Source organism: Agelaius phoeniceus, chromosome 3 (genome assembly GCF_051311805.1).
Source record: "Agelaius phoeniceus isolate bAgePho1 chromosome 3, bAgePho1.hap1, whole genome shotgun sequence".
In the NCBI taxonomy this organism is placed as follows: domain Eukaryota; kingdom Metazoa; phylum Chordata; class Aves; order Passeriformes; family Icteridae; genus Agelaius; species Agelaius phoeniceus.
In genome coordinates, this window is record NC_135267.1 from 35,005,731 (window position 1) to 35,033,053 (window position 27,323).

Genomic DNA, 27,323 nt, shown 5'->3' on the forward strand with positions numbered 1-27,323 from the left:
CTACTCTTGGCTGACACAAAGAAACAGATGACCCATGGGCTGTCACACAAATATAGAGTAGATCCCACAGCCTTTCTTTCCACATCTGCCACTGGTCCTCTGCTGAGGCTGACACAGGTTTTTAATTCTTCTGCCTGTCAGCTTGTGCCTCTGTACAATACAGTTTTCTCGTTGGAAACCATTACAGCACATCAGCAAAAGCCTGCCAGGTGAATGGAGCAGCAGCCAGCTGTAAAATATAAACAAGTAGATAGGTATCTGTTTGAAATAAACTGTGAATCACAATGTTCCAGGACTGGGCCTAGGCAAGATGCCATTTAACATTTTCATTTCTAAGACAGAAGCTTGAAAAAATAAAAAAGGCATTCATAAACAGCAGTTATGCTGTTTACCAGATTGCAATAATAAGTAAGCAGCCACAAAGAATGATTTATTTATTTTTGATGAGTAAAATCAAAGGTATGTATACTGGCTGTAGCTGTTCAGGTTTCTTGGTGAAAAGTTTTCCAGACATGAAGCATGAGGGGCTGCATTGTGGAGAACAGCAACTCTGCAAAAGTGTTGGGATCAAGCTGGATATCAGTGCACTTTATAGGAAGGGAAGATAGGACTAATTTAATCCTTGGATGATGGGATTCTTAGAATAAACATTTTTCTCCTGGCATGATAGAGGTGTTACTAATGACAATAACACTCAAATTCTGTATCTGATCCTAGTTTGTACATCTTTAAAAGGTCTTTTGAAAACCTTCAGGTGGATAGAAAGAGCCACAATAGTTATTAGTGGTGAAAAAAATTCCTGGAAATTATGTAATATGGAAAGGGTGGAGTGTGAGCAACTGCTTTTTTTTCCACCTGCATTTTTATTGGTAGTTACTGGATTCCTGTCCAGATAATTTTAAACAGACTTCATGTCATCCAAAGATAAATGTCTAAAAATTGTTGAATGTTGATAGTCAGGTCATTTTTGTGAGATAAATTTAGTTGCTGATGCAGGATAAAACATCAGTAAAAAATGATCAAGAGAAAAGGCTGAGAAGATAGACAAGGTTATTAAAACTATGGGAAAAGCATTTGGGGGGGGGGCAGTTTACATGAATTAAATAACAATAAAAGAGTTAAAATAGCCCAGTGGCATGTGCAGGAGATGACCATTGTCCTTTAAGAAATTCTTGAGGTTGGATTCATTTGGATGAAGCCTGAGAAAAGTAGGAAGATCTTTCAGGATAAAAGGATACCATTTTATAAACCAGGATAACCATTTTATTTGTCAAAGAGATCAGAAAAAAGACTGCATTTTATGTACATTATATGCATGTTCTTTCTACAGGATTTAGACATACAGCTTCTTGTTGAATATTATGATCAGCCTGCAGGCTGGGGGACTTGCAGGATGCTGGCTTTTTAAGAAGAGACTCTTGGGAAGGAGGGGAGATAATTGATTTGTCCATCTGTGTAGAGCTTAACCAAATAGCTGCATAACTCCTAGGAAATGTCAGAGAGAAGGGTTGTAATTTCCAGTTTGGATAAGGAGAGAGAGAGAGATTTGGAGTAGGAGGTCAATCTGTGAGGTCCTTCTGTAGAGAGGGTAAACTGAATTTTTGTGGTTGGAAGAGATTGCCCAGGAGCAAACAGGAGGAGTGACAAACACTGCTGATAAGAACTATTTGTTTCCTCAGGATGCCTCCTGCCTTTGTGAGATACAGGTGGGACAGAGGGCCCCAGGAAGGCAGTGCTGGTAGAGCGGTTAGTGAGGTGCTGGCAAGGGCAAGGTTTTCAGAGGAAGAAAGAGATTAGGAGATGCACAAGTCAGATGAAGCTGATGCAATGACTGAGAGTGTTTGCCCAGGACAAGTTGTGTGCTAAAAAGAAAGAGAGCTGGCAGAAGAGAAGAAGAACATCTGTGCTAGAGCTTTAGGAAATGAGTTTGAAAGCAACTTAAGCACTAACCATACCCTGACTGTACAAGAGACTGAATTGACAAGAACGTGTGTTGTACTAAGTTCTTTTCTTTTTAAATTAATTTTCCTCCTCCTATTTAGAGAGTGATAAACATAACTAGAAGCACTGTCTGAAGAGCTACATGGAAAGGCGAATAGCTGCAGCTCTTCAAACCAGTAAATTGCCCTTCCTGCCATTAGAGAAAGTGGTGAATCTCTCCAGGTTTCCAGCCCAAGGCAGGTTGTATGCCTAGGCAGTATTTGTTATCCATGTAAAAGCTACTAATCTTGCTGTCAGGGTACTTGGAAAATGTGTAATAATCTGTGGTGTTCAATTTAACAATCTAATACATCCCATGGACCTTCTGACCCCAAGGTACAGGAAACTGTTTTCTTATTTTACAAGTAGATAGACCATAATGAAAATAAATTTTTATTTTCCTCCTGAAATGTCAGGATAATTTAGGAAAAGGGCAATAACAATTTTTGTCAGTTTTCCTAATTTTCAAGCAAGATTTGTTTTAAAGAAGTAGGAGGGGAATGTTGAAGTGCGGAGGATGTAGAAGAAGTGAGGAGGGGAACCTTGTTTTGGTGACAGAGCTGTTGGCTGAATAACTGATCAGTAGCCTAGAATTTTGGAGTACATGTATCTGAGCTTTTTTTGAGCTTTGGTTGCCTGAGTAACAGTAATTTACTGTTTTTCTAGAAGTACGGTAGATATTTTTCCCTATCACATCTCCCTCTACATGGAAATCAGTGGAGGATGAGAATGTTGCAGAATGAGAATGTAAAAATACTTATTTTTAGGAGGTTTAAATGTTAAGGCATACTTCAATAATTACAAATATTTTTAAATAGCATGTTGTCTAAAACTTAAGATGAATAAGGAAGATGGGAATTTTCTGTGTTTGGCTATAAACTTATTCCAAGCTGCATTTTTTTTAATATTTGATGACAAAAGACAGGTTTTAATGTTTAAAATCTACATACTCAGTTTAAGTAAATAAGTTTTATGAGTATTTGTTGGAAAGGAACTCAGCTAATAGTTTATTTCTGAGAAAAAAACACTATTGGATAAATCTGAAAAATGGGAAATAGCTTGCAGTGAAAGTAGGACTCCTGCCAGTTGCTGTTTTCTGAATTCATAGAATCATGCAACTGTTTCGTTGAAAAAGACCTCTAAGATCATCGAGTCCAACTATTATCCCAGCAGTGCCAAGTCCACTGCAAAATTTTGTCTGCTAGGACTGTACTGTCACACAATTTTAAAAGCTGCATGGCAAAATGGAGCTCTCAGTTCTGGTTTTATATGGTCAGTTGAAATTAAGTGTGACCCTTATCTTTTGTATTCCAGGCTTGTCTAACACTACCAAAATCGTGGACTGGTTGGTGCTTTTTCATGGGATCCCTGTGACTGACAAAGGAGAGATTGTTGTGGTAGGTGTTTGCCTTGACTGTCTTGGTAACACTTGGCTGGGGCACAGACAGATGCAATTTTCAATGCAGTCACACTTTCATAGGACTCTTATGCCAACAGAAGCTGTGGGAGGGGAAAAATACGCCTGAGAGATGGGTTTTACAGTCTTTGGAATTTATCTTGTGGTTCCCCATAAAAGTGGAATCCACATAGCCTGGGGTAGTGTAAGAGGAGGAAATTTGTCAAAGTTTGCTTTTAATTATGGAGTTCTACCATGAAAAGGGTTGGTTCATTTACCAAAGAAATATAGGAAAACAACCAAATCTGCATTCTAATTAGCTTCCTAGCGAAATCCAAGTCACAGAGACTTGTTTGATAGCAATCCTCAAAGCATAGTTTAATGGTACCACCTAAAATGGGCTCAACAGGCTTTAATTTTTAAATCTCTACATAGCATATGTATGTGTGTATATATACACACATGTATAAAATGCATAAAAATATATCTGCATCTCTATAACAGAGCCTGTTGTGCTTTCATATATGGTTTTTGATTTAATAGTTCCATTTCCTGTGTACTCCATATGTCCCACAGACTTCATACTCCAAATAAGGGAGAGAGGTAATAAAATTATTTCCTTTTTGAGATAGCTACAGTTCTATATGTACTTGATAGCTAATTATTGATATAATATATTGGTTATATATAATATATAATTATTGCTATAATATATTGGTAACTGTATCTCCAGTCAAACAAAACACATAGCACATATTTAGTTTCAGATCTTTTAGAAGGCGGCAGAACTTGTGTTTAAATAACGAAAACCTATCTGTTTCTCTGTGGTTTGGAGAAGGTCATCCTGCAAATTTCACTACAGTCACAAGTTCTGCATTATCCTTGCTCTGATATATGGCTATATGCAGAAGTAATGGCATTTTTAGATTTTTTATTTGCTTGAGCTCGTGACCTGCTGTTAGTAGCTTTCCATTTTTCAAGCAATGCTACTTTTGCTCACATTGATATTCTGGAAATAGTACTAAAAAGTCATACTTACAGACTAGCAGATTGTACCATATTTTTCCCTTCTTTTCTTTGAAAATGATGTTCTTGGCTCAGTTATCAAAGTGTAATGGTGTTCTTACTTGACTGATTTTGACTACTGGAAAAACCTCTTGTGAAAACATAATCATACCCTCATTGGCTTATATTTAAGTATTGAAGATTTAATGTAACAATCTGTATGCTCTGCTTGAGTAACATATCTTAATATAAAGCAGTGTTTGTTAATTATATAGCTAGTTTAAATATTTTCGTCTTTTTTTTTCTGCTCCATTATTTAGTACTAAGTGGAAAGGTCTGTATTTTCACATCTTTTTTACAAGCAGAAAATCTAAATGGGAGGGGGGAAGAAGAGAGATAACATTTATTTTGAAGCCAAAATGTCTGATACTGTCTTTCATATCCCTTGCTTAAAAAAAAGTTGAGGTTAAAAAAACTAAATCTACAGTTTTATTGTTTTCTTCTTTAATTTAACTAGTTGATTTAAAATTTAAATACAAAGAAGCAGAAAGAGGTTTTTTTTGTCCCTCATAGTTCTATAGTTACTTTTATAAACTTTCAGCTTACAAGTAATCAGCATTTTTCCTACTTTTAGAAAACTATGCTAGAAATATATCATTAATTCCTGATACTTAGAAACTTGAAGAAAATCCTTATAAGAAGTGGGAAATGGCAAGTTTATACATGTCTGTACTTGGGGTCAATGATTTCTTGAAATAGTTCCTCTCCCATTTAGTGATGTACTTCACCCTGCAGCATGGGTATTCAGGGAGTGACCACAGCTCTTCTTGGTCTCCTTGTGGGAAGCTAAATGAGCCAAGGTCCCTGAGCCTCTCTCCCTTCCTTCAGCTCTCCATCCCTCTCCTGAAGAGTCCCATCATAGTCATCTGCCTCTGCACCCATTCACCACTTTGCTCTTTCAGCAGTGCAGCTTGTTCTGTTCTCACCTTGCTGTTTGTTTAGTTTTCTGCTGAGGTGCCTCTAAAGATCCTCAAACTTCTCCAGGCACCATATCCCATTTTTCAAAACATGAGGGAAAAAACAGGTGTCATGTACTGTCAGGAGCTGTGTCCATTGTCTTGGAAAAGCATGCATAACTGGTCAGTCTTTTTTTCATTTTCTCAAACAAGTGGGAACCAAAGTTGAGTATGTTCCAGCAAAAGTCAAACAACTGTGAACCTGTATGATCTTTCCTGGCCTTTGATCAGTGTGAGGGCAGCTCTGAGATCTTGTGAGCATACACGGTTAAAATGTGCTTTGGGTTCTTGAATCTTTCTGCTGCCTTGCAAACCTATTTCACTGAAATGGCTCTAAGGGATTACTGAAATGGAGCATGTCCTGGCAGAGATCTGTATTGGAAAATATTTGTGGCATACAGATGATCATGAGGTATTTGTGTAAAGAACAAGAACATACCATACATAGCTCAGATGATTAATACAAAGCAGAGAAGCATTGCCCTCTGATTTTCCTCGTCTGGCAGGCAAGATCCTGCCACTCCTGTCTGTGTGATAGTGAACACAGGGGGACAGCTCATTGATCTTTCCTAAGCATTTAAAGAGGCTTGTGCTCTTGTCATCTTCTTTAGACCTGCTTTCATAGCTTGCTCCTGCTCACTAATAGGGAGGGAAGGGAGCAGATGGGGAAAGTCAGTTTGCCAGTAAAATGCAAAATTCTTCTCTAATGATCTAGTGTTGGCTTGAAATTGTCAGATTTTCTATTAGAGTTGATAATTTCTGTTCCATTGTTTATAACCTTAAAATAGTTCTAATGTTTCATTTCACTGTGGAAGGAAACAATCACAATATTTTGTCTTTGCTTCAGATAAAGATGTTTTCTAAGTACCTGATTGTAACCTTAATGGCAGTTGAGACCTATATAAACTTTATCATTGTACCATAGTTTAGTGACAAGTGGGTGATCAAGATCTACTCATACAGTAATAATTTGAATTCCTATCATAATCATCATCATTATTTTATGTCTTATAGCAGTAGCCAAAGAGACAACTTGGCTCAGTCCAACATAGGAAACTGGTAACTAAAATAAAATTTGATAAAGATGTAAATATCTGTCTACAAAAGTCAAAGTGTTTTTTCAGCCTGTGAAATAAAGAAAGAATTACATTGTGGAGGTGACAAACTTATTCTGTGATGTCAGCCACCAAAGTTTGCAGAACTGAGTCTGGCTGTGAGTGTTTACTTTTTTGTATGGATGCTATGTATATGTGACATTGGCTTTTTGTAGTTTCTTCCAGGTTCTGTAAAACTGATCACCTTTCTGTTAAGAAGGGATTGCAAGAGTTAGTGGATGGTTTAATTTTAATTGCAAGAGTTGGGGATGGTTAATTTTCCCCAGCTCAGTGTATGAGAAAGGAAATAGAGGACACTGACTACTGCAGATGTACAGAGTATTAAATGTGCTGGAATGTACTGGCAATGCATGAAGCAGGGAAAGAGGCACAAGTCAAGACACTCGTCTGCTGTTGTGTATTTTGACCTTTATAAAGTTAAGTAACCACTGCACACCTTGCAGCAATTTTGTCTTATGCAAAAGAATCTCGTTGCTGCATAACAGTGAGTTCCTAAGCGTTCACAAGCTTTCTTCCACTTCCATTATTTTTGAATGCCATGTACAAAATGCCATTACAGAAGTACTTGAGAAATTTTCTTGTCCCTAGATTCAGACATTACAGTGGAGCCTCTAATTTTCTCTGATCAGTTTTCCATTCTCCTGGTAAGGTATTATTGATCCTAACAAGAATTGATAGCTCTTTCTGGTGTTCATATCATGTCAGTATTACTAAATCTTCCTCCCATCCCTAGCAGTTACAAATTCAGCTCTTCCTGCTTTCTTCTGGCTTGCATTTTGGCTTGCATCTCAATCCAGTTTCACTTTTCTGTAAAATTTGCTGGTTGGCTTGAAGTAACACTGCAGAATAAGAACTGCCAATGGGAATGAAACTGCTAGAGAGATCTGGATCTCAGAGAAGGAAACTGCCCACTTCATCCCTTTCTTTTTCTGTCATGGTAAAAGGCTGATTTACAGCTTGCCATATTATTCAGCAGTCCTTTTAATGTTTCTGTTATAAACTGAGGTGCTGGTTGCCATTTGTGTCAAGCCTTGAGTTCAGGGCTGGGGAGGAAGCAGGTTGGTGGCTGCTCTGTCAGGCATAAGCTGCACAAGCAAGCTGGTTTTCTCAGGGGGTATGGAAAGAACTTCTCCAAGCACTTGGGAGCCCTCTCAAACCTCAGCATTTTCTGTTCCAAGCCCAACAGCTACTTTTCAACACCGCTTTCTTTAACCAAACAGCAAAAGCCAGTCTCCACAGAAGAAAACATTTCATTTTCAGTGTTAGTAGGGAAGGCAGGGGAGAGCACAAACTGTCTGTGTCACAGGATAATTATATTGTCTTATGCACTACATACCACTTTGCCTGCTTTTTCCATCTGCTAACTCTCTAACCACTGCTCTCTTTGCAAGAAGCCAGACCTCCTGGTTATTTCAGGTCACTAGCAGGTATTGTAGCATCCTCTTCAAACCAGCTCAGGTGATTCAGATCTGTGGTTAGAAGTTAAGCTCAGTTTGTTGCCCAGTATTAAAAGTGTTGTGCCCAAGTATGAGAGCCTGTATTGCTGTTCAGTACCTGGGTGAAGGGGTCTCTGCCCAGCACAATGAATTCTTACTCTAGTGCCATTTATCTGTGTCCATATTTGTTCCTTTTATAGTGCTTCAATTTTTTTATACTTCTTTATTAGCTATTTTTACAAATGGTTGGTTACTTTTATTAATTTCTAACAACCACATGGTTAGAAGCCCCATGTGTTCAGCTTTTGCTTAAAATGTTTTAAATCTAATATTTGGATGACTCCTGGTCTACATATCCTCATTTTCACTGTCTCCCATGAGCCTTTTTTAGTGGGGGTTTGGGGTTTTTTGTTCTTTTCAAGTACAGATAGATTTTGAATGTGCTGGTAGTTACTGACCTAGTTGTTTTGTCAGTCATATTCCCCATTAACTCAACTGCATGACTTCAGCTATTAGACTTCATTGGTTTAGAGTTTATGTAGCACTGCCTTGGTTTACAGCTGATCCCCTATGTCTGATGCTAAATCCTCCCTATTCTCTATCTAGAACAGAGTTTGGTGTGGCTGAAAACAACCCTGCATTTATTCTGTTGCATTATAGGCTCTTCCTGCACTGCTCTGCTCTGGCCTTTCCCAGTGCAGTGAGTTCTGAAGGCCCCCAAGCACCTTGGTTCAAGTGGAGATGCTCTTGCTCCCATCTGTGCTCACCAGCATAAGGGATATACACTGCTTTGTGTCTCCTCTTTTTAAAGGAATGGCTTGTTCCAACTCTTTTGGAGAAGCAGCAGCCAGCTCCTGTGCTCTTCTCTCTTGTTTGTTTTTTAAAGTAGCACTGCTTTGCTCTTGCATCTATTTAATTGGTTTCCTGCTGGAAAGAAACTCAAGGGCTGCCTTTGCCAATTAACTAGGACAAAATACTCTGTTAGTAGACAATGTAGGACTTACCCAAGCATTTCAGAAAAGAAATGTGGGATACCTTTGATGGTTTAACAGTTGTTCTGTTCAAAGAACAGTTGTTCTTTGGTCGTGGGCTCTTGTCATTAAACATGCAACATGTTCCAGGTTTAGTTCCTTCCTGAAAGCCTTTTTTTTTAATGCATAGTTTTAATATTGACAAACTATTTAATCCCAATAACATGTCAAATTTTTAAGTCCTAGTCAAGCATTTACTGTCTTTGGTCAAAAAAAACCAAACCCCAACAAAACCTAGAGAATGACTTAAGGCCTGTTACACAGGTCAGTCATGTGGTAGACTATATTTAGGAACATTAATAGCCATATTTAAAATGAAATTTCTATTATTGGCCTCCTAGATTGCTAGGTGCAATAACTTCAGCCAAGAAAGAGCAGTCAGATTGAGTTTGTTACTAGGAATATCTAAAAACCAACCACAAAACCTAATTTTAAACAGTGGATTGTAATCCATGCTATTTGGTTTAGAACCCCTTCAGCAATTCCTCCCTAAATGTCTGTTTTAAACCAATATGTCAGACCTCTGGATGTTTTTTCACAATGTCCTGAACATAAAACACTTTGACCATTAAAGTAAATAGGAAAAAGTAACAACTAAAGAACTTAAAAAAAATATATTTTTTTTTTAGTACAGTGGATAATAGAGAGGTATGTTTGAAGAGGTGGGTGGTGGTGTGTGTGCCATGTTACTTGGTTGGGACCATAATGAACAACCTCATCTGTGATCTTCCCAGCAGCTGGAAAGAGGGCAGGCTTCTGTGGTTTGTGTCTTGTTTGGTTTGGGAAAGCATGAGTTGAACTTGGAAAGTTTCCTACTATCTGAAATGTACACTTGACCTCTGGGAAGTGTAGAGTATCTTTGCCTACCACTTTAAAATTCAGTCTTTTAATCATAACTTTTTTAAGAAAAAAATGTGGTTTTTTTTTCTTTATTCCTTATTTCAGTGTTTACTTGACTTGATTGGTCTACTTTTTTTGGGCTGCATACAAAGGGATGGAAGCTACAGGGATCAGAACTGCTCGGACAAATACTGTATCAGAATACTTCCTGATGCCCAAACAGCTCTGCAGAAAATGGTTGCTCACTAAATTCAGCTACTCATGTTTTCAGAGGCAGAGAATTTAGTACCAAGGCTATTGCTATTAATTCAATTGTCTTACAGCTTGTTTGTATTGATGTAAACTTCTGTAACCTCTGGCCCACTGCAGTGTGCACCATGCAAACATAAGAGAATCTTTTCCCCACAGAGGAATTTGCAGTTGATTTCCGTTAATAAACTGTTTGGGACTGTTCTGCACCCATATGAATATATGTCAAGGTCCTGAAAAGGTTTTTTGCAGACTTAACCCATGTCCAAGGTAAAAGGATTGACATAGTTATTTTACATAAGGGGAAGCATGTTTTCAAAGAACTCTTAGCCTTTTCCTGGATTTTGTTTTTGTGGGATAAGCTTTAGTTACCTTTTTAGTTACCTTTTTGATAATCGACGTAAACTGATCATTTTTACCTATGGAAGGAGCTCATTTTATGAAGTGACTTAGGGAAAATATTGTGCATGTAAATGCTTTAAATATAAGTATCACTGCTTTATTTTATTTCCTGAGGAAATAAGATTACTTAATTCTGATAATTTCACTTCTTCTAAAAACCATTAGGACTCACTGAAAAAGCTCTTTGTTTGACTTTTTGTTTTTAAAGCTTTTTTTTTATAAACCCCTAGAATAATAGCCACAAGCTTAAGCTGTCCTAAAAATGCTTTTGTCCTTGCCAGAATAAGTCTATGCAAATTTCAGTTGCTTTATGCAGCAAACCAGATCTCTCTGCTGGGAAACTGAAGAGTAAGTAGGTGTTTTCCATCTGTGTGCCCAGTGTGCTTTCTGCTAGTAAGCAGGTCAGCACTATGACCCACAAGATGTGCAGTGAGGACTGTGTTTGAGCATCCTTCTTGCCCATGTGCACGAGCACATAAAAGTTACAGATTGAGCAGGATGCGGGTGGTTTGTACAGATACAAAACCCAAAAGTGCTCCCCAAAAGTGTTCCAGTGGATGTTCAGCTTGGGGTGTATCCTGAACACCAGGACTGGCTATCAGCTGCAACATCTGTGTTAATTTGGAGAAGGGGTTAATATGGTCTAGGGGTGCTAGGAGATGATGCAAAAAAAAAAAGGATAACGCAGGCAATTCCTCTCTTGAGCAGGCTGTCACATTCACTGCATACCAAATCTACAGCAAAGTACTCTGGTGTACTAGGTATTAATGCCTGCACCATTGGTACCTGAGGTGCTCCCTCTTTAACAGGATGAATTATGGGAGTATGTAGAAGATGTAAGGGATTGACTTAAGTACCTTCAGCTTTCTCTTCATAGCAATACAGTGCTATGTAGTGCTAGGCTACACTAATACACAGATGCCATGCTAAGGTAGCATCCTTTTTCATTTATATTTTTATTGCAATTCAAATTGATTTTGCTAACTCGATGTTAGAAAAGCTTTATTTAAATGATTTTTTGATAGCTGATTCTATTGGTATATTCCTAGAATAACTTTTGACATCTTTTCTGTTTGTGTAACTCAAAAGCCAAGTCTCATCCATAATAGTAAAGGTTTAAAATCCCAAAGATGGAAGTAAGAGTGGGTCAGGCTGGAAGGAACCGCAGTAGATCATCCAGTCCAACCTCCCTGCTCAAACAGGGTCATCCTGCAGGCCACAGGTTTGTGTTCAGACAGTTATTGAATTTCTCCAGGTTTCTCTGGGAAACCTGTTCCTGTGCAGTTGCCTTCACAGCAAAGAAGTTCTTCCTCATATTCAGGTGGAACCTTCTGTGCATCAGTTTCTGCCTACTGCCTCTTATCTTTCCCTACTGATTAATTTATTTAGTGAAGTGATTTGCCACTGTAGAACCTTCAGAAGCTTATTCTTAACATTTTGTTGTAAATGAGGAAGGAAACTATAGTTCAAGTGCCAAAATTTAATTTTTGATCTTAATTTGCTACAATTATTCATTAGTAAAAGGAGAAAACTATAAGTAATAAACTGGAGACCAACACCTGTTGACTTTTGAGCTGTCCTCAAGTGTAGAAAGTGTTACAGAGGAAATCACAATAGAATTTCTCTGCATGTGTTTCCAAAATCAAGAGGTCTTTAACTTACTCTATCTGTTATCTAGACAAGGGGAGCCCTGAAGGGAGTATTTCCATCACTGTGGTGATTCTGTGCTCTTTTTTTCTTCCCCATTATGCTTTCAGTTATCTCTATGTGCCCTCAGTAGTTCAGCCTTTGGTTTTGGTATCTCTGCCTCTGTGGCTGCAGAGGCACTAGGCTCAGTCTCTGCCATGTGCTGCTGCTTTCTGCAGTAAATGAGGGCTATATATGTGTATTGTACTGCAAATGTTGTTTTAAGATAGGGAGGGAGGAGCTGGAAGCATTACTGTGCAACAGTAATATTACTGTGAAGAATTAGAGCTGGGGCTGATGTTGAGGCTAATATATTATCCCCCCGAGAGTACTGTTACATGCTGATTCTCTGCAGAGGGATGAGTGCAGGAAAACATGTACTCAGGCAGCTAATGCACTGCTCATCCCTCCATCCTCTGCTCAGCAGCCCATGTGGTGTGGTAGGTGCCATCTGAAGTGTCTGTGTGACTAAGCTGCATGAGCTGTTCAGTTATGCAGTAAGTTTGGGACAGAAGAGGTTATCAGTTATTCCTTATAAATCTTGTGTTCTAATCATCAGATTTTTTTTTTTTTTTGTGCATGCAAACTTAGTGGTTCACACTGACAGAACTCTCCCTTGAATGTGTTTGTTGAGGGTCTTGCAAGGCCTTTGCTAAATGACTTGACCAGACCATCACTTAGAAGAGAGAGAAACAAAGCACCTGTCCCTAATCCAAGCACTGTTGTATATTAAACATCTGTCTTTAAGTTCCCTGGCCCGTGTGAGTGACATATCTGTTCACAGGCATGTGCTTGCTGTCATACAAAGACATGGAGACACGTAGTTGGAACATGGAATTCTGGATGTGAGAGATGAAACTTGGAACTAAACACCACTTTATTCATCAAGGTAGCATGGCTGAGATATTAACATAGACCAAAATATAATTAAATTTTGTAGCACTGTGCTTAGAGGCAAAATGCCCCATTGCCAGAGAGGAAAGGAGCAGCCAGTTGCCTAGTAGGACAGTGAGGGTGAAGAACTGGATTGTGCTACAGATGATATGGTGGGAAGAGGGCAGGCTCCTTCGAGCAGGAGGAAATTAGAACAGGGGATAAAAAGACAAAACTTCTAGGGGGATGCTGTGCAAAAAGAGAGATTTGAATCCAGAGGCATCAAGTGTGTCAGGCCAGAGATTTGTTGTAAAGTGTCCTAGCTGATAGTTGTAATTTTTGTCATGTAAAGCATCAGATTATATGAATAATGATAAAAATATTTTGTTCTCTTATCTATTTTTAAATTTAGGACTAAGTAAGAAAAACAGTGAGTAGCAGCTAGTGTTGATCAGACTAAATCCTGTCTGCAGGATGTACTGAGCAGGCTATATCAGTTTATTCAGTGTTGGGGCAGGGGGAGGGGTATATGTACTGAAATATAATTCAGACCACCGCATAGCTCAAGCCATTTGGTTTATTATTAGGGAACAGAATTCTTACAGAAACATGTGTGGTGGTTTGGTTTTGGTTTTTTTTTTTCCTGTTTGTGTGGGTTTTTTTCCCCTTGACTGAGGTGCCTGGTACTAGAAACACTGTCTTCCACTGAAGGTCTTCAAAATCACTTACTTTCCTTCCTCTCTCTGAATAAGTAGTGTAGGCAGTTATCTGAAAATCTGCTTTTTTAGGCACCAGCAGCAGCATAACTATCTTGGGCAGTCTAAATCCCATCCTAAGTTTTTCCTTATGCTTAGTCCTGTCTGTCACACCAGCATGGTGAATGAGTGTGTATATTATGTCATCTAATTCACAGGGTGAAACAGTATGACACAAGCTGATGGTTTGGAAGAGAAGCTGTCTGACTTCTCACTAGAGTTGCTGGTTTTAGGAGTAGTTTTGGAAAAAGTAAAAGTAACTTTCCATGTGGTTGTAATGAGTGCACAAAACAGATCTATAAAAATTTACTCTATGAAGAATCTTTCTCTTTTCCTGTGTTTTGGCAATACACTCTTTCTACTCCTATTGATTAAATGTGCTCTCTTGGCTCTTCTCCCTCTTAATACTGTTTGTGGAAGATAACTCTTCAGAGCAAGGGAAACCTTTAATGTCTGAGGGGTAGGTGTGGGACATGAGACCAGGAACTTGTCCATACTGTGGAAGATGCTGTCTCTTACCAATACCTACCTACCTGGAATTTTGTGGTTGTTACTGAGGCAAAGGAACAAAGACTTACAGGGAAGTTAACCATACTTCACCTCACTCTGCTGCTTTCAGCCAGCAGCATATGCTTTGCATTTCAGATCTAGCATAGGAAGGGATGGTGCTTGGGTATGTGCTGTTTTAGAGCTAGTGCAGGAGCTGTTGTTCAAACCTGAGCTCCACTGTTAATATGCAAGTGGGAGGGTTTGTGGTGGGTTTTTCAATCCCATGTACTCACCTGAGACTTGTGAAGTACAATGGAGATACAGCATGCCTTAAGCATGCATTTTGTCATAGTTGCAAGTAAAAGAACAGTTTTGATTTCCTTTTGAGAGGTGGTCCAAGTGTCAGTCAGAACTAGGGTTCCATTCCCCTTGCTCATATTTTCAGTTTCACAGTAACTTTGCATAGCTTTAAATGTGGTTTCTGGCTTGAAGCCTCTAAGGCTTTTCTCTTTCCCCCAGGAAGAAAGCTCTTACAGAGCTCAAACTTGGTGTTATTTGGACTTTGTGTAAACATGGGTTTACTTTTCTGGGAGAGTCAGCTGTGGAGAAGGAAAAAGCTTGTGGTATGTCAGAGCTTCAAACTGCTCCTTACTGATTTATTGCTTGTGTAGAGACAGCCCAGAGTGCATTAATTCATCAATTCTTGTAAGCAGAGAGGAGGGAAAGAATTGGAGGAAACAAGAAAGGGGTAGAGGGGAAAAGAGTTGGGGAAGAGAAAATAAAAACATGGGGAAATATAAGGGATGGGAGGAAAGACATAGCAAAGCAATTGATTTTGAGTGGGTAGTCTAGGAATTTCTGGAAAATAATAAAGTGCTTCCCTAGAAAGCAGTGGAATTGTCTGTGCCCTTCTTATTACTGTGGCCTTTACAAGCTAGGACACTATTTGGTCTCAAGTCACTTCTGACTGCCCGATTACATTGAGGGTTTTTTGCAGCTGTGCTTAGGTTACAACTGACTTTAAGATCAGTCTGCTTTAGGTTGGCTTCATCTTGGCTCACTTTAAGACCTGTTCTGTGTGCAGCTAATGTTCCCTTCTGTAATATACTCAGAGCTTAAACATTTTGACTGTTAGTGATTTAACCTGTGATCTCCCTCACCTCTGTATATATTTTTATATTATATTATACACCTATAGCTGTACAGTAATTCACATATGGTGCCTTGGTATTGGCCCCAGTATTCAAAGGCAGTGGTTAACTGCAGTAAAGTTTATGGAAGTCTCTGATATGGATCTAATAGGTTGATGACTCTTAAAGCAAGAAAATGAGACAGGCAGGCTTGTTCTCTCCAGACCAAAATGTGTTGCACTCGTGCCAGTTTTAGATCCAGTTGCAAAACCAGTTCTACAGTGTCCAGGTTTTTCTCTCCATATTGTGTAGGATGGAGTTTTCCCATCCAGCAGAGATGAGGAGGCTTTTAAAATGCATATCATCTTGACCTCACTGTTTCAAATTATCTTAAGCCTTGTGCCTCTGGCTGCTGAGAGGGCTCTGAGGTGTGCAGAGGATCTAGGACTCCAGTACTGGGAAATGGCATAGTGCAAGGGCTTCCCAGCTTTTGCCTGAGGTCATCTGCTGCTCCAGTGCTTTTATCATCTCTTAGATAGCAAACATTGATTAGACACATGAATTCTGAGCAATGTTCTTTAGTAGTTACACACCTGTCCTTTTGTTCATGTCATCTTTTGGGAATATTGAATGTTTGGGTCATATTGCAGTGGTATTCCATTTCAATTGTTATTTTACTCTGTATAGAAGTACACTACTTCTGAGATGAGCTGGGAAGTTGATCTATTTCAGCTATTTTCTCGAGATTTCTCCGGTCTTTCCTATGTTTTCAACTATTTTACTTAGTACACCATTTTTCTTTTTATTATATTTATTTTTTCTTACCTTTGACTCTTCCAATTCTTTCCTTTCTGCCTGTTTGCTTTTCACATTTACAGTTTCTTTCAGATGAAATTAAGTTATTTTCTTTTTTTCTTTGCAATGTTTTCACCCTTGCCTACAGGATCTGAATAAGAGCCTCACCCAGTTTATTTCAGGTTGCTGCTGTTTGGCAGTGCTACAAGAAGCCACAGTGGCACCAGTGCTGGTGACAAACATAGGAAAATGCAAGGTCAGGAAAGTCTTTGGCTCTGTCACATTCACTGATTGTATTTTTTGGAATATGTGCAAGGATCTAGCTCTCTGGGGCACTTCTGCATGGACAACTTATGGCATGTCTATTTGTAGTATTCTTTTGGAGGAGGAGTTTTAACAATCTCTTGTTTTCTGTATTTGTCACAATATCTTTTCCTCTCTACCCACCCATGTATTTGATAGGCAGTATTCTCATATCCATAGATCTAGAAACTGTCCATTGCTTTTCTAATCTTGAAAATCTTTTATGGTTTGTGCAGTTATGAAACCCCATTGTCTAAGGTTTTGGCAGGGGTGGTTGCTGTATATAATATTCTAATTTCTCTAGAAAGCAAACAAGAAAAAATTTACCCAGGTAGGTAGCAAAGAAATTGGTGTTAAGTTTTTTTCTTCTTTTAGCATGCCCTAAAAGCGATTTGTCCCTGAAGCAATCCACTAGATGTATTCTGTTTTGCACTCAATGTTACTGTTCAGATACCATTTATCAGTGAAAAGACACATTCTTCCTTTTTTTCTTGGCATTGGAATGTTTCAATGTAATCTTTATACATTTATATATTTATACACCTATATCTGTACACATATATACATATACATATGTGTGTGTGTGTATAATACATATATAAATATTTAAAATACAGGATTTTATCAGTCAGGGAGGTAAAGCAAAGAAACAAAGTGGCTACTCATGAGTGGACTAAAGTCCCTGGAATAATTGTTTCAACTCAAAGTAAGATTTTGTTTCCCATGTGCTTTATTGTCTGGGAGACTGCAGTTGCTGACAGTGTTCTAAAGCTTTTATACATGGTCTTTTATCTCTTCTGGGCTTGGGCCTTGGAATAGCTTGAAGATGAGAACCTGGAGAGGTTGAAGTTGGTGGTTAGTCTGTGTAGGGACTTAAAGGCTAGGTCTGAAGAGCTTACAGTAGATAAAGCTGACATGACTTTCTGCACTACTCTAAGTTGAAGTTTCATATATGTAGAAAAGTTAAGCCTATAAACAGCAGCCTATTAAACTGCTGGAATAAAGAATTTGGCTTTAGTGGGATTGTCTGGAATTCAAAAGATGATACCTATCTGCTGGACTTGTGCAGTTGATTGTGGATCAGATTTTTGAATGAGTTTGGAGACTTAGGTAGGCATTTGACAGGTTGACAGGATTTAAGAATGTAAGGAAGGCAGGCATCGAAACTCTGAAGTTAGTAATCCCTAAATCAGTAAATCAGTCCTGTGTTAGTGTGACTGACACCTATCAGGAAGAGCAATTCTGCTTTACCAGGCAGTTCTGCAAAGATGAAGACTTGGAGACACAGCTACTGCAGTGATAGATGCCAGTAATTAACTGTGACTGATAAGTGAGAGATAGGGAGTCTGCCTGCCAGTTTGTTATTGTAAAATCTACCTGGTGGGTGGATGTAGTAATTAATTTGCTATATAAAGTGACTTTAAAATGACCTTATCTGTGATATAGTTGCATAATAAAAACTGGTGCCACCAACACAAAACATTTGCAAAGTGGTCAATTATGTCATGTAGGCTTCTTTCATGTGATCCTTCTGAAGATCTTTGGAAAAGCCAAGGAGCAATGAAAAATGGCATCAAGTTGTAGCTCTGACAGAGGGGTAGCAAATAATGCAAGCCCCAGGACTGTTGCTGAATGCCCTCAGCCACCTGGATCATGGGGGGTAGTCCCTGCTGCCCTGAGGGTACGGCCCATAGCTGTGGGATCATGTGTGATGAGCCATAGCTGTGGCTGCAGAGGAAGGCTCAAAGTAAAAAAGACTGACTTAAAAGAAGTGGTAGGCAGTGTCAGTTCCAGAGTGCACTGTAGTAGCCTTTCTACAGATGACTGCACTTCAGACATCTGTGGGCTTCTTCCACATAAGTAAAATTACGTCGGTTTTTGTACAGTTTTATATTTTTATAAATATTAGTGGGATAAATGTATAGTGTAGAAACATACTTCATACATTAAAAATCCATACAATTGTACAAACAGATGACTTTATATCGGAGGAAATGCAGTCTATATTATATACTATTTTAATCTATAAATATTTATTCACAATACTAAAACCGTACTATAGCAGATGTCTGATTTCATCTAGCAGCCTGTATTACTTTAATTGGAGTTATTTTGATAAAGAAGGACAAGAAGATTGAGACCAAATTTTAAATCCCATTTAAGTCCCTTCCTTTGATTTCTATTTTCATGCTTTTCATCATTTCAATAAATTCAGATTAAGTTAACTCCTTAAGGCAGATGACTTAAGTGTACCTGATTAACTATCTGTTTGGTAGGAGTGGGAACTGAGGCCCTTAATTTAGAAATTAAACTCATCCCTGACCTAAAGCTGAAACTGAGATTCTGCTGAAATCTCTATTTTGGGTCTTGCTTGGTGGAAAAGACCCACCAGCAAGTGTGCTGCATATGACTTCTATTTATCCCTATTTTCTAGTCACTTTTCTCACATAGGCAGTCATGCATCCTAAGTGTTGATGATGCAATTGCAGTTTAAATGTACAATGCTGTGAAATACTTGACTAGTGTACAATAAAAAATCATATTGTTTTATGATTTCTTGAATGACTTTTATGAAGAAAGTTGCATTATTTTCTGCTTCCATAGAAGTTTTCACAGTATTTCTGCTTCACTGTTTTCTGCAACTCTTTGAGGCCTAAAAAGAATTGTTCTATTCAGATGTTATCAGCCACTTGTTCTCACTAGAAAATGTAGTCTGTGTAGGCGGACCAAAAGCCGAGGCATTACTGTTCAGAAATAGTTCATATTCACTTAATTGATTAATTCTTCAGAAATAATGAAAGTTTCCTTTTCATTCCATGCACATCTCCAGGAGTGCCTAAGAGTCACATTCATATATATTTTGTTATTACAGTAAGAAGACTTCAGTCCCTTCTCTCTCTTTACACAGAGGTTTCCTTTCAGTGTAGACATGCACATGATTGAAGAATTAAACAGTCATTAGTCAGGTTGTTAATTATTTATGACAAGACTGCTCTGAACAAACTCTTACTAAAGCTATTTCCTATGCTTCTGACTTCCAGTTTGCTTTGGGATGCTTTCCCAGAAAATCACATGCTATCTTACCATATATCTTACAAATTCAATATTTCCAGATGCGGACCACAGTCAGCAAAAATACATAAATGGGATTGACCTTGACTGCAGTAGAATTGGGAGTTTGAACTGATGACCAACTTCTGTTCTGATTTTCTGTGCCTCTAAGTCTGATTTGGTGTATCTGCTGTCAATATTGATGTTTGGACTGAGTTTGGCAAGCAGCACAATCTCCAGTGAACTACGTATTTAGTGTGCTGTTGAGCTGTACCTTCACTAGCATTATTTCTTGGGACCTCCTAGTAAACAGCCAAACCATGGGGCAGAATTTTGTACTGGCTGTTTGTGTAACTAGTGCTGTCAATCAACACAATGACACACCAAGATGTTTTTCAATATCTTGTTCCTCTAGAAATCCTTTTCTGTAAATCCTGTTACCTTGTCTTTCTTGCAATTACTTAGCATTCTCCCTGAGATGTTGCACATCCCTAGAAAGCATGAGAATGCAATCTGAAGCCATAAGAGGCCACAGTTGTGGAACAGTAGGAATTTTAATCTGGTTTTGAAAGAAGGTCTTTTTTCTACTTTTCTCTTACAAGTTTGTGGCTTGGTTTTATGCTTTATTTTTTTTAAGCTTTTTTAAATGTTGTGATGTAAACAGAGAAGCTTAGTATTTAGTTGCAGCAGTGTGCTGGATGATCATGAAACAAGAGCTAGTCCATGCATTGAAAAGCTTCATTCTCTGTTCCTTTACAGGGGTACCCAGGAGAGATGATCCAGTGGGATGTGGAGGTTTTTTGTGCAAGCCTTTTTAGACTAGGTGGCAAATTTCTTGGTCCTTGCTTTAATGGCATCAGTGACATTGTGTCCTCTCCTTGCCCCATAGTGAATGTAAAATTTCTTTATTCAAAGAAAGTGTTTGGCAAGGAGGGGAGAGCAGGAATGGCTCTGCTACCATTTGAAGCTGAATTCGGATTTTGCTCAGTTATCACCATGGCTGAATTCAGCATGGAATACATGCCAGCTGTATGGGGCAGCTGATTTCTGCTGGTCTATTGAAAGCCAACTTGAATGGCATTTTAATTTGATTGGTTCTTGCTTTGCAAAAGAGAAAGAGGAGAAATATTTTCCAGTGAGGTGTTATTGCAGTATAGCTGTTCTGCAAAAGTGGAATTAGCACAGTGATACCAGTAAACCTCTACTGAATATCCTAGAAAAGGAGTCTAAGCCTTGGGGCTGGAAGCTTGATATTTTCCCTTTGTTGTCACTTATTGACCCGCACTGAATATGTATTTTTTTTTTTTCTGAATTGAACCATGCCATATATTCTGTGAGCTTTAGTCTGAATTGTGTCAGATTCTACATCTTAACTATAAAATTTGCTGTGACTTTGGGCTGCCTGATGTATGCAAGTGCATCCTTAAGGTAATCTGTCCTTTGTTGTTCATTTCCTGGTTTCATCTACTTGGAACCATAAGCATCAGATATGCAATAGACTAGGCAGGACAAGCAAATAACTAATAGCAGACAGTTCAGATGTGTTTGGTCACTGCTTCTCAAATACCTCCTGAATCTGTGTATGTCTGATAAACCAAAGTTTGGAAGAAGGCAATTGGTTTTGCTAGTAATTTGTGAGTGAAATGAAAAAGTAGTGGTGAAGTACAGAAGCAGTCTAGTAGCCTTAGAAATCATGGGGTTTTATTCATATCACCATGTCAGATTTTCATGTGGAGGTCTCAGAAAAGACTGCTCAGCACAAGTTGTATTTTGTGAGGTGGAGCCATCATTCATGTGCTGGTCTGTAGGGCTGTTCCATGTTTTTGCTTTGAAACAGTGTTGAGTTTGTGTGTGGGCTTTCAGAGGAAGTGCTCTAGAGCAGCCCTGGAAATGGGGTTACTTAACCCTTATTCTCTTGCCCCTTCTTCTCCCTGTTGACTGCACTAGGAAAAAAAATCCTTGGGTGGTACTTATGTACATCATAAAAGACATCTTCTAATGAATTGGACTGAATGGGAGGGCTGACAAAATCTTCACTTTCTTTCAGAAATGTTAGGGACCTTGGTGGAGTCATGCCTACCATTAATTAAATATCAAAGACTTGGACTTCAAAGAAATGTTTATGAAGTCTGCATGTGATTTCTTGGGGGACAAAAAGCACGCTTTTCTTAAACATTTGCCTAAATTTAGTCTAGTAAGCATTAGTTTGTTGCAGTTCTGGAGGTTTGCAAAGTTCACAGATATGACTTAGAAATTAGCAGTTCCTGCAAGGAGTTGTGGTGGCAGAGGGGAAAAAAGGAGGAAAAAAAAGAAAACAAACCCCAAAAAAACTGTAACCATGATTTGAGTAACATAACTGCTGGTGTAACAATGATAAGGAACCACCTAATTTTGGGAAGGAGGAAGGCATGATAATGTGAACCTTTCAGCAGCTTGGGATGTGAATTTTCTATATTCAGGAGGTCAATGTCACAGTGATAAAACATTACTAGTAAATATGTTGTTAAAATGTGATGTACTCCATAAGTTACCGTAGATGTTTTGGGGGAGTGTGTGGGTTTTTGTTTTGTTTTTCTTCATGTAAAATTCATAAATTAGCTTTTCTCTTTGGGAATACATTTCTTACGTGTGAGATTTTCTTTCTGCTTAGTCAGTTGACAACACACCATCTGGGCCCTGAAGCCTAGGATAAAGATGCTCTGCATGATCCTATCCTATCACTGTCTTGAGGGTGATATATAAGTTATTTTAGCCTCTTCTTATAGCTCACTTTATGCTCTTATTTGCCCCAGATGGTTGTGGCTACAACAAAGTTGTGCTCTCAGCATATTGAAAGGGTTGTAGGAAATTGCAGGCTAAAACTTGCAGTGTACTCAAAATATTTATTGTTCTTGCTAAAATTAACAGCAAACTGATTGATCTGTCATGCTCCTGGGAACAAAAATATCTGGCTCTGTGAGTTGAAATATCATCGTGCTGGAAAAGGGCATAATAAATGCCTGGCTTATGAAAGACCTTTTGAGTCTTGCCTGGGTAGCTGAGGTTAAGGAACGTCATGAGAAAATTTTAACATTTGTGAGAGAAAGCTTGTAGCTAGTGATGAAAATCACAGGAATTGGAAATGGGATTTTTGTGTTTGTAATGTGTGATAAAAGCCTGTGGCCTGAGGGTATTCTGTTTGCTTCATATGTTTAGTGCATTGTGTGTGGGGTTATTTTTCCTGCTTTCTATGTGCCAATTCTATCAGGCAGGGGATATACAAGGGAATGCAAGTGCTGGCACTGTCAAGTTAACTATTGCTGGATAGTTTTATATTAAGTTGGTTGTTGGAAAAAACAAGCTCAACAGGCAATATCTGACAATGTGATTTTCGATGGCAGAGATGTACTGACTATCAATATAAGGAAATAATGGAGTATCTTTACTTTTCTTCAGACTGCTCTGCAATGACTACAGCAAGATACAGGCCTACCTGGGACTTGGTACTTGACCCATTAGTGTCCTGTAAGCTCTGCCTTGGTGAATACCCCGTGGAGCAGATGACAACAATAGCACAATGCCAATGCATCTTCTGTACCCTGGTGAGTTTGTGCTCTTTATTAGACATAAAAAAACATGACATAGGTTTAACTGCAGAAATAGGGTGTTTCTGCTGGTGGGGACTCACCCTGAAGTATTGATTGTGTGGTGGAAATAAATACTGTTGCTGTGTACTTGACACAAAAGCTAGGAAGTAAACCTTTGGTTGCCTGCAATAAAAAATAAATAAATTATTCAGCACTTTAGTATACTGTATAGTTATCTGCTTACCAAGGTTATTCACACTTTCCCTTTTATCTGTCAGTGGCTTGGATCTGGGGGTGGTTTTGGTGCTCCTTATGTACCTTATAAAAAACATCTTCTAGTTAGTTGGACTGAATAAGAGGGCTGACAAAATCTTCACTTTCTTTCAGAAATATTAGAGACCTTGGTGGAGTCATGCCCACATTTAATTGAATATCAAAGACTACTGGTGGTAGTTTTGTGATTGATTGGGTTTTTGTTGGGTGCTGAGGTCTTTGTTTTAATTTCTTTTTTTTAACTTTAGAAGAGAATAGTCTTTCAGTTGAAAGGGATCACTTCAACCATGATCTGTGGTCCAACTGCCTGGCCACTTTAATGGCTCATCAAAAGCTAAAACATGGTGTTAAAAGGCATTGTCCAAATAACTCATAAATGCTGCTCTAGGAAGCCTGTTCCAATGTTTGGTCACCCTCTCTGTAAAGAAATGCTTCCTTATGTCCAGTCTGAACCTTGCCTGGTGCAGCTTTGAACCATTCCCATGTGTCTTGTCAATGGATACGAGGGAGAAGAGCCTCCCTCGTATCCATTGACACCTCAGCACCTCCCTTTCTACTTTCCTTCCTCAAGAAGCTTTAGAGAGCAATGAGGTCACCCCTCAGTCTCATTCTCTCCAAGCTAGACAAACCTCAGGTTCTCAGCTGCTTCTCACAGGACACTTCTTCCAGCCCTTTTACCAGCTGTGATGTCCTCTGGAGATACATCCAAGGATCTTCACATCCTTAAGTGGTGGGGCCCAGAACTCCACCCAGTGCTGAAGGTGGAGCTGAACTCTGAACACAGTGGGACAATCACCTCTTTTGACCAGTGGGCAATGCTGGGTTTGGTGATCCCAGGATGGGCTTTGCCCTCCTGGCTGCTGACTCACATGGAGCTGCTGTCACCCAGCACCCCAGATGCCTTTCTGAAGGGCTGCTCTCCAGCCACTCCTCTCCTGATTCATACTTGTGCCTAGCATTATTCCATACCAGGTGCAGAAACTGACAATTCAACTTGTTAAATTTCATGCCATTAATAATTTCCCTGCTCCTATTTATCTAGATCCTTCTGCAAGGCATCTTGCCCCTCAACAGAATCAGCAGCAGTTTCCAGTTTTGTATCATCATCAAATGTGCTAATGGTACATTTGATTCTTGGGTCCAAAACATTGAACACAACTGACACTAGAGCTGAGCTCTGAGGAGCAGTGCTGGTGCCAAGCAAATGTAGTTCCATTCACTACAACCTTTGGAGCCCAGTTTTACACTCAGCTCATCTCGCAGCTGGACAGCTTGTGCAGAAGAGTGCTGAGAGGGGACAGTATTTACTACTTTGAAAAGCTTTACTAAAATCCAGAGAAAGTGCATCCACTGCCTAATCCTTAATTCCAGGCAGATGACCTTGTCATAGAAGGTTATCAAATTAGTTACACAGTCTCTCTTTTTGATCTTATGTTGATGGTGCTGATGATTGCATTGTTCTTTAAATGCCTTTCAATAGTACCAGCATAGCCATGCACACGCTTGTAACTAGGGAAGTATTTAATGTATTACAGATTCTAATCTCACTGGATCATAATTACAGTCACAAAACAGGCTTCCATTACCATATTGTACAAATGCCTACCCAGAATAACAAAAATCTTGTCAGTTAAATACAAAACACTGGGAAACGTGTAGTATTTGACAAAGAACATCATCATCACAGTTAATGAATATTGCTAGTTTAGGAACAGAGGAAACTACCTAGTCAGTTTTCATCCATAATACTGAATTTAAATTAAAATTTTAGTTCATTAAATATTGCAATGGGTGCAATTTTACACCAAAAACCTTGTAATGATGGTTCAGCAGAGGAAAAAATTGAGTATTATCAGTAAGCATATAACTTGTGGAATACATGATGCTCAGACTTTAATTTCCCAAGAGTTTGATATGGTATTATAGACTCAGACATGGGATTGGGTGACTTTTTTTTTTAATTAATTTAAAAAGTCCTTCCCAGAAAAGTTTTTTGTTGTGTGTTTTTAATACTTAAGATCAAAGATTTTAGTTTGTTTCATTTTTTTCTTCATGGAAATAGTACTATTTTTTAATAGTAGATTTCATTTTTCCTGATGGTTATTGAAGATCTAGGAGGCAGCCAATGGAACAGGTAGATCTACTGTGAAAGAAATGTTGCTCAAGCATGCAAAAGCATATAAAATAAAAGGCTTTATGAAAACTCTTCTCTTCAAGTGCTTATAGATGAGTGTTGTGTTTCTCCCTGGTGCTTGAATGCAGATAATGTTTAAATGCCAGTTTTCAGTAACATTTCCGTGGCAGCAGAAGGATTGGGCTACCAAATACATTTTTTTCATCTTCAATTTGCTCCCTTCAATGTTTACTGTCATCCCCAATCTTCTGATTTTTGGTTAGAATGTGATTACTGACTCTTACAGCTGTTTTGAAAGGTATAAGCAGTTACAGACATCAGATATGTAACCTTCACCGATAACCTGTTCTTAGCAGCTGATATAGTAATCTGACTGATGACATGGAGTTTGCATTTTGAACTCTGTTCAGGTGGAATCATAACCCAGTTTTTACTAGTATTTGATTGACTTGAATAGTTTGTTCAAAACTTGAATAGTTTTGTCCTGTTTAAAGAAATTTTTGTAGTTTGTCTGCCTCTTGTTTGCCACTAATAAGCTTTATATAGTGACATTTCAGTGCCCTGAAAAAATTTTTTGTCCTAAAACTTTCTCATGAATTAATAGATAGTATTACCCTTGCTTTCCTTGATGATGGTGAGGGAAGTATTAAGAATCAATCCCAATAAATGCAAGAGGCAACAGCTATAAACCTGTTACAGCCCAGGCCTTCACCTGAAACCCAAGGCCTTCATCTCTACCTTTGGGCCAGCCTGAAAGTTGATAAATTGCTAAAGAAAATACTCCCATGAGTCTAGCAAGATTGTTTGGCCTATTGACAGTCGTTAAGGAAGAGTGCGACAGATGTATGCAGAATCCTCCACTGGTGTTCCTTCAGCAATGATTCCCAGAAACACCAGGGACCCTTTGTATGAACTGTGCTTTGTAAATGGCCAAACAATCAAAAAGAGTAGGCTTTTGACTCAAGATTTTGCATGGAGTTTATGTACGGTAGATCCAGTTCATCTCTGCTGTGTTCTTGTTTGACCAATATGTAGTTTTCTTCAGGCTTCTTTTTTTCTGAACATTAACAGTGGTCTTTCCAGGAATATGAGCAAAAAGAAAAAGGAATGTCCATAGAAGTATGAGGACTACTTTTACTACAGCTTTTACCACTAGCTCTAGCCCTTCTGTCTAAATCACAGCCAGCTGAAACAACATGAGTATGTACTACAAAGAGATCTTTCAAGTGTAGTACTACTGCTATGTTGGCAGCATTTGGATCAATGTACAGGTCTCTCAATCCTATATTTCTGTCTGCAAGTCTTGACTCTTTATAATCACAGAAGTGCTGTAGTAAAGATACCATGAAGGATTGTCTCTTCCTGACACTTGTACAGTAGCAGAGCATTTCCATTCAGAAAGATAGAATGGGGACACTGTTTCCATTTGCTTTCTGGCAGAGCTGTGCATGGATTAAATAGAGCAGACTGCCACTCCTCTGCTGATAAGGCACAGGCATTACAATTTCCCATAGTATTATTTTGCCAGTTAGTACAATACTCCATTATTGTTTTTATCATTGTGATCACTAATGCCTAGACAATGCTGTGAGCTCTCAAGTTTTGTATATCTCATCCATTAGGAATGTTATGAAAATGTATTTTCTCTGGTACATCAAGCAAATCCATTGTTGGATTGCTTGAGGTACCAGAGAAACAGAAGTCTAAAAAACAGAGAGAAAAACAAGCTAACCTGCTGTTAGTTTTTTCATTGTTTTTCTGAGTATTATCAAGGGGCAAACAAGTAGAGTCGTGTTAA

The 27,323-nt window shown here is 38.6% G+C and overlaps 1 protein-coding gene across 5 annotated transcripts in view; it reads left to right on the forward strand.

The window, feature by feature from the left end:
• The window catches only part of RNF144A (ring finger protein 144A), a 79,537-nt gene that overhangs the window by 11,533 nt on the left and 40,681 nt on the right, over nt 1-27,323 (forward strand). For 4 of the 5 annotated variants that reach the window (XM_054629184.2, XM_054629185.2, XM_054629180.2 and 1 more), the window contains 2 exons: nt 3,295-3,377; nt 22,988-23,133. In XM_054629184.2, the coding sequence (XP_054485159.1) occupies nt 22,999-23,133 (135 nt within the window). In that variant the 5' untranslated portion in view covers nt 3,295-3,377; nt 22,988-22,998. The remainder of the gene's footprint in view (nt 1-3,294; nt 3,378-22,987; nt 23,134-27,323) is intronic. The other variant, XM_077175052.1, reaches the window with a different exon arrangement.